The sequence below is a fragment of the Lampris incognitus genome, chromosome 8 (assembly GCF_029633865.1).
Source record: "Lampris incognitus isolate fLamInc1 chromosome 8, fLamInc1.hap2, whole genome shotgun sequence".
Classification (NCBI taxonomy): domain Eukaryota; kingdom Metazoa; phylum Chordata; class Actinopteri; order Lampriformes; family Lampridae; genus Lampris; species Lampris incognitus.
In genome coordinates, this window is record NC_079218.1 from 25,223,082 (window position 1) to 25,240,033 (window position 16,952).

A 16,952-nucleotide genomic window follows, 5' to 3' on the forward strand; every position below is an offset into this window, starting at 1 on the left:
GTGACTTTTCATGGAAAACACGAAATTGTTTGGGTGATCCCAAACTTTTGAACGGTAGTGTACATGCTGCCCCTTGGCCAGGTCATTCAAAAGTCACGCTGTGCTCTGCCATTTTTATGCTGACAAGACATAGTTATACATGCCACTAAAACCTACAGATTATAGCACCCTAGCAAATCTCACAACTTGTCTCTCTGACATTAAATTCTGGATGTCCAAAAATTTTCTTAAATTTAATGATGATCGTAGGAGTCTATTCTATGGCCTACCAACATGGGGTTCTCTAGTTCGAATCCCTGTGTTACCTCCAGCTTGGTCAGGCGTCCCTACAGAAACAATTGGCCGTGTCCGCGGGTGGGAAGCCGGACGTGGGTATGTGTCCTGATCGCTGCAATAGTGCCTCCTCTGGTTAGTTGGGGCGCCTGTTTGGGGGGGAGGGGGAGCTCGGGGGAATAGCGTGATCCTCCCATGTGCTACGTCGCCCTAGTGAAACTCCTCACTGTCAGGTGAAAAGAAGCGGCTGGTGACTCCACATGTATCGGAGGAGACATGTGGTAGTCTGCAGCCCTCCCCGGATTGGCAGAGGGGGTGGAGCAGCAACCAAAACAGCTTGGAAGAGTGGGGTAATTGGCCGGATACAACTGGGGTGAAAAAGGGAGAACCCCCCCCCCAAAAAAAAACCCATCAGCCCTTTTGCTACTAATCTTGGTGATCTGTCAGGTAGTCTTAAGCAGGCTGTTAAGAATCTTGTGATAATATTTGATGCTAACCAAAGTTTTGATAATCAAATCAAACATGTTGTTCAGTCATGCTTTTTCCAGCTCAAGCTAATCTCCAGAATTAGGTCATTTTTATCAATTGCCGATCTGCAAAAAGTTGAACATGCTTTTATCTATTCTCGGCTTGACTATTGCAATGTACTTTATTCTGGTATCAGTGAGGGCTCCCTCCACCATCTGCAGTTGGTACAAAATGCCGCTGCTCGGCTCATTACCGGGACAAGGAGGCATAATCATATCACTCCTGTGCTTGTGTCTCTACACTGGCTCCCTGTTATATTTCAAATTGATTTTAAAATTTTACTGCTCACTTTTAAGGTTTTAAATAGTCTTTTTCCTTCCTACAGTTGTGATTTACTGACTTGGTATGTCCCCCCTCGACCATTAAGGTCTGCAGATGGAGCCCTGCTAGTTATTCCCAGGTCTCAGTTTGTTACAAATGGTGATCAGGCTTTTGCTGTTAGAGTCCCCACACTATGGAACTCTCTTCCTATTGAGCTAAGTCAAACTAAGTCTCTAGCTTCTTTTAATCTCGTCTCAAACCTTTTCTTTTTTTTGAAAGCTTTTATAAATGTTTGATATTTGTTTTTATTTATACTGTTTTTATTTTTACTCTATTTGATATTACTCTTATTTTTGCCTTGTCTGGTTTTATCTTTTTTTGTGAAGCACTTTGTAGCATTGTTTTAGAAAAGTGCTATATAGACAAAATTATTATTTTTTATTATTAATTATATTATTATTATTATATGGCAGTGTCATCTTTTATTCATTTTATGCAACAACAACAAAAAAAGTGTTGATCTACATTAGAAAATCAATAGACTCACTCCAATAGACACATCTCCTGTTACCTCTCTTTTTTCAGTAGCTCCTGGCTAATGATGACCAGCTGTCCAGAAGCATCATGGGACTTTTTGGTCATGGACTCAAGGTCTGTCTCCAGACGCATCTTCTCCTTGGTGAGGATATCTGCTTTTTTTTCCCCTGAGCGAACTTTGCCCTCCAACGCTGGTGTGAGAAGAATGCAATAAATATTTTTTCATTCATGCTTTGCCAAAGTAATCTATAATGTAAAAGTTCTTTAAATGACTGAGAAAACATTAACATTACCTCAATGGTTTATGTAAGCCTAACTCAAAATCGATGTGATAAAGGGAGAAGTCTGGCAATCACAAGGAAGACCCAATTTTTTTCCTGATATGAATCTGTCATGTCCATCATTTTTACCATTCCAGGAAAATAAAAAATCTTGAGCAATGTTACAAATATTTTTGGCAAGCTTTGAGGTTTTCTGATAATGACACAGCCTTGGCAGCCTGAAAGGTTAAGTCAGGTGGGCAAGGAAGGGTTATCATAAAACAACGAGTTACACGAGAAAGGTGTGCAATGTATGTACCATTGGCTCTTGTCCTGGAAATCACACTGCTAATGAGGCTCGTGAAGCCTACCAAGGTCATATTTACAGTTAGTTTGTCTCAAATGTTGAGGGGAAAATTAGTTGTTCTTCTACCTTGGCAGACAAAAAATATCACTGTGCAATAGTGTTTTGATGCTGGAGATGGTCTCTGTAATTCACAATATGTTATTGTTCTTATGGTCCTTTCATCAAAGTCAATGAAAAACAAAAGAAGAGTGAAAAAGAACGGGTGTTCACTGACACCCCCCCCTTTCTCTCCAATTGTATCCAGCCAATTACCCTAATCTTCCGAGCTGTCCCAGTCGTTGCTCCGCTGGTCTGGGGAGGGCTGCAGACTACCACATGCTTCCTCCGATACATGTGGAGTCGCCAGCCACTTCTTTTCACCCGACAGTGAGGAGTTTCACCAGGAGAATGTAGCGTGTGGGAGGATCACGCTAATCCCCCCCCCCCTTAAACAGGCGCCCTGACTGACCAGAGGAGGCACTAGTGCAGCAACCAGGACACATACACACATCCAGCTTCCCACCCGCAGACATGGCCAATTGGGTCTGTAGGGATGCTCGACCAAGCCAGGAGGTAACATGGGGATTTGAACCAGCGATCCCTGTGTTGGTAGTCAATGGAATAGACTGCATGCCACCTGGACACCCACAACTGACTTCTCTTGAAATGCTTTTGAAAAGAACATTTACCAGTAATTTGTGATTTGAGCGCATCAACTTGTGAAGATAGAGTGGAGACCTCCTTTTCCCTTTTCACTAGCTTCTCCATCGTTTCTGAGAAGAGAAGTTTTTATTGTGGTTCATATCAACAAAATGACAACCATACAAGAACAGAACTGCTGCATCTAAAAAGACAAAAGAATCAGACCATCATCAGTTTCTCTATGTAATAAAAACAATGAAAAATATGTATTTTTTTTTACATATATCTAAGTCTTTTACAAAGGTCTGAGCCTGCAGATTTTTTTTTTTTTGGTAATACCAATAACAAATGTTTTTGGTGTCTATAGCTTATTAATAAAGTGGAAAATATTAATAGAAACACTGTCACGTTAAACATTTAAACATGCCAAAAATACATCTGAAAAAAAAAACTGGGTGGAAAAAAAGACAAAAACAAGCAAACAATTAACAAAAAAGCCTTTTTGCTACAATATGACAGTAAGCTCATACAGTACATGTACTCTCCAAAAGTAAAATTTTTGTAAAAACATAAATAATGACACTAAATCTACTTACCTTCAATATTTTGTTTCAGTGACATCTTTTCATCAGAGATTTCATTATCCTCTATCACCTAAACAAAGAAAGGAAACATTAAAACACAAATTTGTACAACATCATCATAGGCAGTAAATAGTTAATTGCATGCTTAAAGAAAACACATAACACAGCTGCGTCATATTCCCCAAACTCCTTCTCTTCATTCAGCTTCTCACATTTGCATCATTGGATGTGTAGCGGTCTGCCTCTATGGCCTGGAGCTGGTTTGCTGTCACTCTCAGTTTCTCCTCCAGGCTCTGGATCTCCTCTCTGCTCTCTGCATTGGCTTTCTGTAAAGCCTGGTAGTCGGACATCTTCTTTTCTGACAGCTCCAGCCTCTCTCTTAGCTCCTCTCGGGCTCTGTCCTGCTCCTTCTGAAGCTTCTCCGACTCTGCCAGCCTCTGTTCAGCCTTCTGCAGCTTTTCTACGGCCTCCTTCAGTTCCTGTGGCTGGTTATTGGTTTTGGCCTCATCCTGGCTCCTCCAAGCATGACTGCTGTCGTTGAGCTGGTCCTTGGCTTCCTGGAGCCGTGTGCAGAGGTCCTCTCGCTCCTTGGTCAGAACAGCTGCCTCGATCTTGTGCTTGGCCTTGAGATTCTCAATCTCTAGCTGATGCTCCAGTTTCAGGCTCTCCAGGGCACTTCGAAGCTCCTGGGGATCCCTCTCCTGGCCTGAGGATGAAGTACGGTCACTTGTCAATGAGGCTTTCAGCTCTTCCAATGAGCGCTGGTGGTCAGTGACTAGTGAGTCGAGTTTTTCCTGCCAAAGAGAGGAATTTTATTTCAAAACATGTACGCATTCATATATACACTGTCATGTCAAATAGTTTCATCTCATCTCATCATCAGCCACTTCTCTGGGGTCAGGTCACTGTGGCAGCAAGCTACGTAAGTAGGGCACTCCAGACGCCCCTCTCCCCAGCAATGCCCTCCAGATCCTCCTGGGGGATTCCGAGGTGTTCCCAGGCCAGATCGCACATGTAGTCCCTCTTGCAAATTCTGGGTCTACCCGGGGTCTCCTCCCAGTTAGACATGCCTGGAAAACCTCCAAAGGAAGGCACCCAGGGGGCATCTTAATCAGATGCTCGAACCATCTCAACTGGCTCCTTTCAACGCGAAGGAGCAGCGGTTCTACTCCAAGCTCCTTCCAGATGTCCGAGCTCCTCACCCCATCTCTAAGGCTGAGCCCAGACACCCTATGGAGGAAACTCATTTCAGCCACTTGTATCTGTGATCTCACTCTTTTGGTCACTACCCAAAGCTCATGACCATAGGTGAGGGTTGGAACGAAGATTGACTGGTAAATTGAGAGCTTTGCCTTCCAGCTCAGCTCCCTCTTCACCACAACAGTCCGGTACTACATCCACATTACTACTACCAATCTGCCAGTCAATCTCCCGCTCCATCCTACCTTCACTCATGAACAAGACCCCGAGATACTTGAACTCCTTCGCTTGAGGCAACAACTCATCCCAACCCGCAGGGAGCAATCCACCATTTTCCAAATAGTGCTGAGACTATAACTGAAATTTCATTTAGGTTTTGACTTTTAAAAAACTAATTGAACTAGACTGATTCAACTGTAGGAAAACTCAGTTAACATTGTTTCTTTTTTAAAAAAATTTAAATAACATGCTATTGACTCAAGAGGGCAGCAATACGCCTTGCAGCATCTAGCCTGCTGGAATTTGTAGATTCAAAAGCTACATATTCAACACAGTCCAGCGTCGCAACAACAACAACAATCACAATCCACTGCACCTGTCTGCATTTTCCAGTTTTTGCAAAGCACTAACAACAGAAAGGGAAAAACTGCAGGGGGTAGTGTTATGGTTGAGGGAGGGGGGTAATCATGAAACGTTTTTTTTACATTCATAATGTCTGTTAATATTGGATAAAACTGATTGGTATTTTGAATTTTAAATGTAATCTTAAACTGAATGGTAGATATTTTTTCCAAAAACAACTTCAGCAGTCACAGTCAAAATAAATAAGCAAAAAAATGAAATCAACATTTCCTTCCATAACTGAACCAAAAACTGACACCCTACCCTGCCCCCAAACAAAACAACAATAAACAAAACAAAAAATATTCACAAAGCACTAATGTCAAAGTTCTCTGAAATTCCAACAGTTCAAGCATAAGGGTAGCCTACCTTCCAGCTGTCCATCATTTCCATGTTTTCCTTGGTGGCCTGTTGGACCTTCTGCTTCAGCTCACTGATCTCTTGGTTTTGTTTCTCCACCACAGCCTTGAGCGTGTCAATCTGCTGCTGGCTCACCGCCAAGGCATCTTCATACTTCTCCTTCAGCTCACTGCTCTCCTTGTAGTGCTCACGCCCTGCCGATAGCAGCTGCTGCCGGAGGAGAAGGGTCTCTTGCTGGGTTCCTGGCTCAGCGGTGCCGTCATCGATGCTGGTTTGCTGAGAGCCAGACTGGGTACCTCTGAGCTGAGCTTGGAGGTTCTCGATTTCTACTCGCCTCAGGGTTAGCTCCTCCTCCAGCTGCATGATACGGCTCTTTTCCTCAACCGTGGTTTGCTGAAAAGATAGACGATGTGTCACTGCCGTTAGCAGATTTCCCCGTGATTGTCGTAGAAGGAAAATATCAGACCCCTAAAACTAGTGAGATTGTTACCAAAAGGGGTGCAAAGATCTCCAGTGACAGAATGGTGTCATTCCAAAGAAAAGAAGACATCCATAAAGCATCACGCACAGACACACAAACACACACACACAGAACGACCGAAATGTGTATATATAGAGATCAGCCCCGAGGAAGCAAAAGAATAAGAAGAGCGGAAACTCGGTTCTTAAACCATTAAGCATTCATAGAGGAATCCCCATAATCTGGAGAAGGTGAGGCTCGGAAACAACAAGCTCCAGTGCTACCTACACCAAGATGTGTCTGGACAGCAACACGTTGTTTAGCATTTCGGCCCCCTACTTTATTGTCTATGTTTTGATATGAGATAATACAATACGGTTTAATGTGCAGACTAACAACTTTAATTTGAGGTAATTTTTTTTGTCATGATAGATTAACAGTTGTGCAGCTACAGCCCTTTTTATTCATGGTACCAGGATGCATGATATGCATTAGGTTTCTATCAATTATATTGGAAGTGAGATTTTATTTCGAGTTTGTAATCAGAAATCTATACATTTCACATCTGTAAAAAATCTTTAACCCATTAATATTTCTCATCTTATTGTTAGGTTCTCCTTCCAGCTTTTTTATTTGCATTTTAATGTAGCCTATGTAAATGCGAATAGCTCCAAAATACACTGAGGCACTATGGAAAATGGGGTTCCCAATAGTGTTGGAAAATTTCAGGGGAAAAAAACTGAGGAGTTATCAAAAAAAGACAACCAACTTGCTCCTGTGATACCTTGATATAGGTTTTTCTGTCGGGGGATTAATGGAAAGGAACATTGACTATTCCAAGTGATCCTTTATCTCTATACCAGTAACACTAAGATTAAAGGCTCAAATGATACCTCAGAACCTTGTTTAAATCCATTTAGCTACCAAGGGATTTTATAATGTGTTAAGATAGTATACACTACCGTTCAAAAGTTTGGGATCACCCAAACAATTTTGTGTTTTCCATGAAAAGTCACACTTATTCACCACCATATGTTGTGAAATGAATAGAAAATAGAGTCAAGACATTGACAAGGTTAGAAATAATGATTTGTATTTGAAATAAGATTTTTTTTACATCAAACTTTGCTTTCGTCAAAGAATCCTCCATTTGCAGCAATTACAGCATTGCAGACCTTTGGCATTCTAGCTGTTAATTTGTTGAGGTAATCTGGAGAAATTGCACCCCACGCTTCCAGAAGCAGCTCCCACAAGTTGGATTGGTTGGATGGGCACTTCTTTGAGCAGATTGAGTTTCTGGAGCATCACATTTGTGGGGTCAATTAAACGCTCAAAATGGCCAGAAAAAGAGAACTTTCATCTGAAACTCGACAGTCTATTCTTGTTCTTAGAAATGAAGGCAATTCCATGTGAGAAATTGCTAAGAAATTGAAGATTTCCTACACCGGTGTGTACTACTCCCTTCAGAGGACAGCACAAACAGGCTCTAACCAGAGTAGAAAAAGAAGTGGGAGTCCGCGTTGCACAGCTGAGCAAGAAGATAAGTACATTAGAGTCTCTAGTTTGAGAAACAGACGCCTCACAGGTCCCCAACTGGCATCTTCATTAAATAGTACCTGTTAGAGCCTGTTTGTGCTGTCCTCTGAAGGGAGTAGTACACACCGGTGTAGGAAATCTTCAATTTCTTAGCAATTTCTCGCATGGAATAGCCTTCATTTCTAAGAACAAGAATAGACTGTCGAGTTTCAGATGAAAGTTCTCTTTTTCTGGCCATTTTGAGCGTTTAATTGACCCCACAAATGTGATGCTCCAGAAACTCAATCTGCTCAAAGAAGTGCCCATCCAACCAATCCAACTTGTGGGAGCTGCTTCTGGAAGCGTGGGGTGCAATTTCTCCAGATTACCTCAACAAATTAACAGCTAGAATGCCAAAGGTCTGCAATGCTGTAATTGCTGCAAATGGAGGATTCTTTAACGAAAGCAAAGTTTGATGTAAAAAAAATCTTATTTCAAATAAAAATCATTATTTCTAACCTTGTCAATGTCTTGACTCTATTTTCTATTCATTTCACAACATATGGTGGTGAATAAGTGTGACTTTTCATGGAAAACACGAAATTGTTTGGGTGATCCCAAACTTTTGAACGGTAGTGTAGAGTCAAGCATCATTACAGCAAAATCCTTAGAAATAGAATATTGGGGGGGGGGTGAACCTACTTAAACACAGCCATCTCATACAGCTAGACATACACTACAGTAGCAAATAGTAGACTACAGTAAGTTAATCTATAGAAGTTATACAAATGAAATCTTACTGTATCCAAACGCTTCGGCTCTGTGAAATTTAGTACCATGAATTAAAAAAAAAGTACTGTTTAGAGTTCACATTTGTTGACTCCTTGTAAAGCATTGTGTTGCTGATGTTTTCCAATAAGCATTCTCTGTGTACGAGCATTCACATTGACTTTTTGACATGTGAATAAAAATAATCCATCACAAAGCTGACAAAAGCCGCACTCCAATTGTATATTGCTCATTATAAATTTGCATCAACATCTTAAAAGTGAGACACCAAAGAAACAAGTAAACAATGTGTTGCTGCCAAATACTTGTGGCGCCCACTGAATATGCAAAGAAGTGGAAGATGACAGGGCAGGAAAGCCATTCTCCGACTGTCTACAAGCAGCCAAGCAAAATAAAATAAAAAAAGAAAAAGAAACAGCAAATCGAAGGATATAGAGACACTTCAAACAAGCAACGGCAAAAACCTTGAATGCAAAACATTTATCCAATTACATTTGGAAGGAGATCAAGAGGACCCATCACACAGTGCATAGATGTTCTCAACAGTCCCAGCAGACTAGCTATCAGACCTCAGACTTGACAGCCAAATCGATATTAAGGAAATGAAATGGCATTCAAATTGTGACTCACACAAGAGTAAAAGGTTGTCTATGCAAGGTTAATCTTCTTGACACAATTTGAAGTCAAGAATTGAGAAAGCTTAGCAGAGAATCAAAGCAAAAGGTCAAAGGTCAAATCGTTTTCACCTTGGTTCTCTTACCCAACCTCAAGGAACCTGCATCATGTGTGCCACTTCCCTGTTGGTAAAAGCAGACCTTATTGTATCTGAGCAGCTATCATTCTAAGATAATCCTATGTCTAATGTTGATCTGAAATATATTTTAGAAGTCAGCACAGGACCACCAGACACCAGTTTCAAGGCCCAATTTTGTTGTGAAGGTTTATTGTTGGAGGGCTTTCCTCTATAAACTGCTGTACCCCATTTGCAAATGGTGAGGTTAAGTTTTGTAGTACTTTTGTCCCTTTTCAGTCACACATTGATGGAAAATTGGGCATTACTACTATGAATACAAACATCTCACTTTGTGCGTTCAGGTTGAAGCCCTGAGTGATTATGAACTTTTTAGTGATCAATAATGCATCATGGATTACCAGCCCAAGAACTGGGAGGTAATGTAAAAATAAACAAATGAAAAATTAATTAGGGTCAGCAACAAATAATTAGGGATGGTTTATACTACACAAAAAAAGACGGATCACTATGAGTATTGTGGTGATTTGCTTAACATCTATAGATTCTAGGTCCAACGTGGAAGAATGTCATGGTTATTGGTGCCGTTATCCGTTGACTGTTGTTAGCACTTAAATGTGCCATGCTGTGAATAAAAATAATTCATCATTAAAAGAAAAAATGAATACATCAGACCAGGTATCACCATGTAAGAAAGCTCACAGAAGTAAAAGCTAGGACTGACGGTGAGACCTGGAGCCGAATGTGAAAAAGCAGTATTACAATGAGGGGTGATGGTGGAGCAGGAGTATCAAGTAGCTACAGTGGATATGTACATTTAGTTTTTTTGTTTGTTTCTTTTTAGAAGTATTCTATTTTGATTAATCAATCCCCCCCCCTTTTTCTTTTTTTGAAATTTTCCCCTTGTTCTCCCCAATTGTATCCGGCCAATTACCCCATTCTTCTGAGCCATTCCGGTCGCTGCGCCACCCTCTCTGCTGATCTGGGGAGGGCTGCAGACTACCACATGCCTCCTCCAATACATGTGGAGTCGGTAGCCTCTTCTTTTCACCTGACAGTGAGGAGTTTCACCTGGGGGACATAGCACGTGGGAGGATCACGCTATTCCCCCCAGCTCCCCCTCCCCCCCAAACCGGTGCCCTGACCGACCAGAGGAGGCGCTAGTGCAGCCACCAGGAGACATACCCACATCTGGTTTCCCAACCGCAGACATGGCCAATTGTGTCTGCAGGGACACCCGACCAAGCCAGAGGTAACATGAGGATTTTAACAGGCGATCCCCGTGTTGGTAGGCAATGGAATAGACCACTATGCTACCCGGACTGATTAGTCAATTTCCCCCTTTTTTTATTCCGATCCTGTCAACTACCAATGTTGGTTGAGTCATGGATCGTAGGCCCTATCAATATTTAGGTTATTAAACTGATTCTGCATTTAATTCTATAGTCAACATAACATATTGTGTGCAGATAATCGCTTTTCGTAGCAGCGTATTTATAAACTCATACGGAGGATGATGTGCTACTAAGAAAAAATTTTATACCACAAGTGAGATATAATTTTAAACTCGGTTTGACAATTGAGAAAGACACTGGTTTTAAATTGGTCTCTGAGGCTTGTCCTCGATCTCTTTCCCCTTTGTTCATATTTTCCAGTGACAGAATGCTCCGAATCATAAAACACATACCTGACAGCCAGTGCAAACTTAAAAGCAAAGAAGCTACGATCAAAGCTCCTCCATTAACAAAAAAAAAAAAAAAAATCTGCTGCAGCCAAATACCGTACAGCAACTTTGCTACGGTGGAATTTTGTTTGATCTTCCTTCGGGAAGATAAAACAAATGAAAAAAAAAAGAAGAAAGAATGAAACCCTGTTCTGTTGCAACTTCATAAAACTCTGTCTTGTAAGTGGGTATTTCAAACAGAAAATGTGAGTGTGGAAACCAAAGACAAAATGTGACAGATATGCTGCTGTCTCGCACCACACAAAAAAAAGGTGGAATACACAAGGAAGTGGCTACAGGTAAAGGGCTCACGGTTTACCCTCTTCTTCTCTAATTCTTTCTGAAGCGTCTCTGCTCTCGACTTTTCGAGGAGCAGACTCTGCTCAAGCTGACGAATATGGGCATGTTCCAATTTCGTTTGAGTCTACAGAAAGAGAGAAAGGGAGAAAGAGGGAGAGACACAAACTGGTAGAGCAGAAGGAAAATATAAACAAAACTCAACGGGCAAAAGACCTAAATAGCCTGGAGGGAAATTACATGGAGCGTAAAGAGAGGGCAGCTTTTGCAGACAACAGCACTAAAATCTCTGATGCTCAACTGACTCCCAGTACCAGTGAGCTGTTCACACCAACACCAGCCACTGGAAGATGGATATTGGGGATTGACGTCTGATGTGAGCTCAGACAATCATATAGCGATGCTAGCATTTATCTTCTAGTGTTGCTTTCTGAGTCGAACTTTGGCTTGTTGAGGAAATATATTTTCAGACAGACAGATCCATGAACAGAGAGAGACAGAGCTACATATTTACAGTTTTACGAATTATAATTTCAGTACTTTTTTTGGGGGGGGTTTCCCCTCCTTTTTCTCCCCAATTGTATTCAGCCAATTACACCACTCTTCCGAGCCGTGCCAGTCACTGCTCCATCCCCTCTGCTGATCCGGGGAGGGCTGCAGACGACCACGTCTCCTCCAAAACATGTGGCGTCACCAACGACTTCTTTTCACCTGACCGTGAGGACTTTCGCCAGGGGGACATAGCGCGTGGGAGGATCACGCTATTCCCCCCAGTTACCCATCCCCCCGAACAGGCTCCCTGACCGACCAGAGGAGGCGCTAGTGCAGCGACTAGGACACATACCCACATCCAGCTTCCAACCCGCAGGTAAGGCCAGTTGTGTCTGTAGGGATGCCCGACCAAGCCGGAGGTAACACGGGGACTCGATCCGGCGAGCCCCGTGTTGGTAGGCAACAGAATAAACCACCATGCCACCCGGACGCTAATTTCAGTACTTTTAACCAAAATGTATAGTTGTAATTACAGTTTTCATTTCTTCTGTATATTATGGTTATCATAATAATGCATGTTTTCCATATTTGGAGAAGCAAGACTGTGGCATCCATCTGTGTCAAATACAGCTCAGGGTATCCTGAGCACTGTGACAAACTAGCATGAGCTTTAGCTAAGTGGACTTTCATATTAGATATGCTTTTAATTGCACCCAGAGCATGTCTTATCCAATTTAAACATTAATACTATTGTCTGTTATCCTCTTTGGTGCACCAGTATGGCTTCAGTGGAGTGTTGCACCATTATGCAAGTGCACTATGAAGTCAGACTTTTCTTGCACAGTGCAAAGAAGAGAAAGATTAGGATGTGAAGTGGTCATTGTGTTAAATAACTTGAAAATCAGCATGTGTTAAGCTTATGGAATGTTTGAAAAAATGGGTCCTATACGTTGTAATATGAATTTTAGAGAATTGCATGTTGCAGGGCTTTAGCCAACACAGGTGTATTACACACCGTGTAATCATAAATTTGTTTCTGCGCTAAACTAATCGGGTGTATGAGTGCCAGGGCCAGCCAAGAGCATCTTCAAATTCAACAGTGTGTAACTGTGTGTGAATATGAAAAAAGGTGAATAAATTAGATTTTCATACCACTCGTATTCTTTCTGAAGGGACATGGGGAAAAGAGAAATTGTACCATATTAAAAAGACTTTAAAATTTGAACATAGCCAAAAAGGCAAGGCATAATCTGATAATTTCACTTGAAGTCATTCATTTATTCATGAGATTCAAATCATCATATTTTTCTATCTGCCACTGTTGCCCTTAAAAAAAAAAGAAAAAAAAAAGGATACACTGACAGCCAAGTTTCTTGCCCCTGAAATAACTGCCTTGAGTACTGGGGATTCAAGCACCGATAGCGGTAAACCAACAACCAAGCAGAAAAGTCCCTGAGCCAAACAATGAAGTTTATGTTGTCAGGGGGCTCCAGGGAAGTTGTTCTGAAGGTGAACCTGCACCCTGACCTCCCTTTGGAAAGTGGGAAAAAAGAGACCAATTTTGGGTAATTGACAGTGAGTGACATACAGTGACTGGGTGTTTCTTTTAACAAGATTATATATATATATATATATATAAATATATATATATATATATATATATATATGAACTTAGCACAAAAAGTAAGGAAATGTGTGTTTGGTAGATTATTTCTTTGTTCTAACAATGCTTCTTGGCAATAAATCTTACACTCACCGGCCACTTTACTGGCCGGTGAGCCGGCCACTGCTCGTTAACACAAATTTTCTAATCAGCCAATCACATGGCAGCAACTCAATGCATTTAGGCATGTAGACATGGTCAAGACGATCTGCTGCAGTTCAAACCGAGCATCAGAATGGGGAAGAAAGGTGATTTAAGTGACTTTGAACGTGGCATGGTTGTTGGTGCCAGACGGGCTGGTCTGAGTATTTCAGAAACTGCTGATCTGCTGGGATTTTCACGCACAACCATCTCTAGGGTTTACAGAGAATGGTCCGAAAAAGAGAAAATATCCAGTGAGCGGCAGTTCTGTGGGCGAAAATGCCTTGTTGATGCCAGAGGTCAGAGGAGAATGGCCAGACTGGTTCGAGCTGATAGAAAGGCAACAGTAACTCAAATAACCACTCATTACACCCAAGGTATGCAGAAGAGCATCTCTGAACGCACAACACGTTGAACCTTGAGGCAGATGGGCTACAGCAGCAGAAGACCACACCAGGTGCCACTCCTGTCAGCTAAGAACAGGAAACTGAGGCTACAATTCGCACAGGCTCACCAAAATTGGACAATAGAAGATTGGAAAAACGTTGCCTGGTCTGATGAGTCTCGATTTCTGCTGCGACATTCGGATGGTAGGGTCAGAATTTGGCGTCAACAACATGACAGCATGGATCCATCCTGCCTTGTATCAACGGTTCAGGCTGGTGGTGGTGGTGTAATGGTGTGGGGGATATTTTCTTGGCACACTTTGGGCCCCTTAGTACCAATTGAGCATCGTGTCAACGCCACAGCCTACCTGAGTATTGTTGCTGACCATGTCCATCCCTTTATGACCACAGTGTTCCCATCTTCTGATGGCTACTTCCAGCAGGATAACGCACCATGTCATAAAGGTCGAATCATCTCAGACTGGTTTCTTGAACATGACAATGAGTTCACTGTACTCAAATGGCCTCCACAGTCACCAGATCTCAATCCAATAGAGCACCTTTGGGATGTGGTGGACCGGGAGATTCGCATCATGGATGTGCAGCCGACAAATCTGCAGCAACTGCGTGATGCTATCATGTCAATATGGACCAAACTCTCTGAGGAATGTTTCCAGTACCTTGTTGAATCTATGCCATGAAGGATTAAGGCAGTTCTGAAGGCAAAAGGGGGTCCAACCCGGTACTAGCAAGGTGTACCTAATAAAGTGGCCAGTGAGTGTATATCAGGCACCTGATTGTCAGCACCTGGGGTACCAGAAACTCAAAACAAGAGTCAACAGCAACAGCAAAATAAGCTGTTTGGCATTGGCAGAGAAGATTTGGCAAATTTTTCATGGGCGCAACCCACATACTCAGCTCTGCTGCTCATCCCACAAATGTATGTTCCTTACAAATGTGGCACCATTTAAAAGGGAAATAAACAGGCTTTCCAACGGTATAAGATTTATTGCCAAGAAGCACTGTTACAACAAAGAAATAACCTACCAAACACAAATTTCCTTACTTTTTGTGCTAAGTATATATATATATCTACTCATATATTTTCGTAATGTGTGTGTGTGTGGTGTTAGTGTAGATAGCGGGACCGAAAACTAAAGCACTTATGATCCTAATTCTTTTTGGAGGTGGTAGGTATTGTCTCAGAGAGTAAGGGAAAAATCCCAGAAAACTAAAATTATGCATAAATATGCAAAATATGCATTTTTCTAAAAATGGCTAAAAACCACTTTTCTCGGCATTTCAGATGATTCTGAGCATCTTTGATTTTTTTCACCTATATAACATTTTTTTTCTGGGACTTAAATGTTTTGGCATTATGCAAAATATATGCATTTTTGCAAAAATGCACTTATGATCCTAATTTTTTTGGGAGGTGGTAGGTATTGTTCCAGAGAGGACCAGAAAAATAGCAGATAATTAAAATATAATTATAATAATTATGCATGATTATGCAAAATATGAATTTTCTAAAAATGGCTAAAAACCACTTTTCTCGGCATTTCCGATGATTCTGAGCATTTGGGGGGAGGGAGTTGGAGTGGGGGGGGGTTTAGGGGCAGGGGGAAGGCGGTTAGCTGGCAGGATGAAGAGGAGGGAGATTTAGACGAGTGGATAACCAAACCGCTACATTGTAGTGGGGTTCTTCTAGTGTATTCTATATATACTAGTCATACTATACAGGCCACCAAAATACTCTCCACATTTCCTTAATGATTTTACTGAGATGCTTTCAATTATCTGCACTGAATTTGACTGTGTAGTGATCACAGGTGATTTAAATGTACACAGATAATGTTAGTGACAAAAATGCCATAGAACTTTCAGCCATACTTGATATGTTTGATCTGTCTCGACATGTGAAAGGGCCGACCCATACTAGGGGACACACTCTAGATCTGGTTATTACTAAGGGTGTTAACATTTCAAATGTCACTGTACTTGATGCTGCTTTATCAGATCATTTTTGTGTATTCTTTAATCTGTCTATTACACCAAAAAGCAACATTAGACCTGAAACTGTTGAAAAAAAGTTACATTGATGAGAATACCAGAACTCTTTTTATGGAAGCCGTCAAATGTGAAACCGTTCCAGCTTCAAATCATGTTGATGATCTACTGAATACTTTCAGTTCTAAAATTTTGATGCCATTGCTCCTACTGAGATTAAATCGATCACCAGTAAGCAAAAGGCGCAATGGAGAAACACTCAATCTGTAAGGGCCCAGAAAAGGGAGTGTCGGAAAGCAGAGTGACGTGTTAACACGTTAATTTTCGACGTGTTAACACGTCCATTTTCGACGTGTTGCGCGTCATTTGACACCACAACCTGTCAAATGACGCGCAACGCATCAATTTTCGACATGTTAACGTTAATTTTCGACGTGTTAACACGTTAATTTTCGACGTGTTGCGTGTCATTTGACACCACAACCTGTCAAAAGACCTGTAACGCGTCCAGTTTCGACGTGTTAACATTAATTTCGGGGCAGGCGGTTAGCTAGCAGGATGAAGAGGAGGGAGATTTAGACGGGTGGATAACCAAACCGCTACATTGTAGCGGGGTTCTTCTAGTATACACACACACACACACACACATACATATATATATAGATATATATATATATATATATATATATATAGATATATATATATATATTATAGACCTGTCCAGGGTTGCTCCCCACCTGCCGCCCAATGACTGCTGGGATAGGCATTTTATGTATATATATAATCCAGTTCTTCAAGTAATTCTGTAATTGACAGTACAAGCCTGTTTCACGCCATAAGCAATCATCAGCTGTCAATAGAGCCACATGGGAAAGAACATAACATATTAACTGCCCTGTCGTGCACATCACGTGCACAACATCCAATGGAGAAGGGGGAGGTGCCTATTCAAATGCATTAGGTCGCTATTTGTCCAGTAAAAAGGGGGGGGGGGTCCCCAACAGTTAAAAAAATAAATAAAAATGCTGCTTTTTGTTATAATTTCAAGATTTAGAGTGCAGTATATGGAATAAAACTGGGTGTGCCCTCAAAATCGAAATTCAAATAATCAAA

The 16,952-nt window shown here is 41.5% G+C and overlaps 1 protein-coding gene across 5 annotated transcripts in view; it reads right to left on the reverse strand.

Moving 5' to 3' along the window:
* The window catches only part of clip2 (CAP-GLY domain containing linker protein 2), a 58,723-nt gene that overhangs the window by 7,044 nt on the left and 34,727 nt on the right, over positions 1-16,952 (reverse strand). For 3 of the 5 annotated variants that reach the window (XM_056284502.1, XM_056284501.1, XM_056284500.1), the window contains exons 9-14: positions 9,123-9,173; positions 5,622-6,005; positions 3,644-4,225; positions 3,444-3,501; positions 2,895-2,978; positions 1,634-1,790 (exon numbers count right to left, since the gene is read on the reverse strand). In XM_056284502.1, the coding sequence (XP_056140477.1) occupies positions 1,634-1,790; positions 2,895-2,978; positions 3,444-3,501; positions 3,644-4,225; positions 5,622-6,005; positions 9,123-9,173 (1,316 nt within the window). The remainder of the gene's footprint in view (positions 1-1,633; positions 1,791-2,894; positions 2,979-3,443; positions 3,502-3,643; positions 4,226-5,621; positions 6,006-9,122; positions 9,174-16,952) is intronic. The other 2 variants (XM_056284503.1, XM_056284504.1) reach the window with 2 other exon arrangements.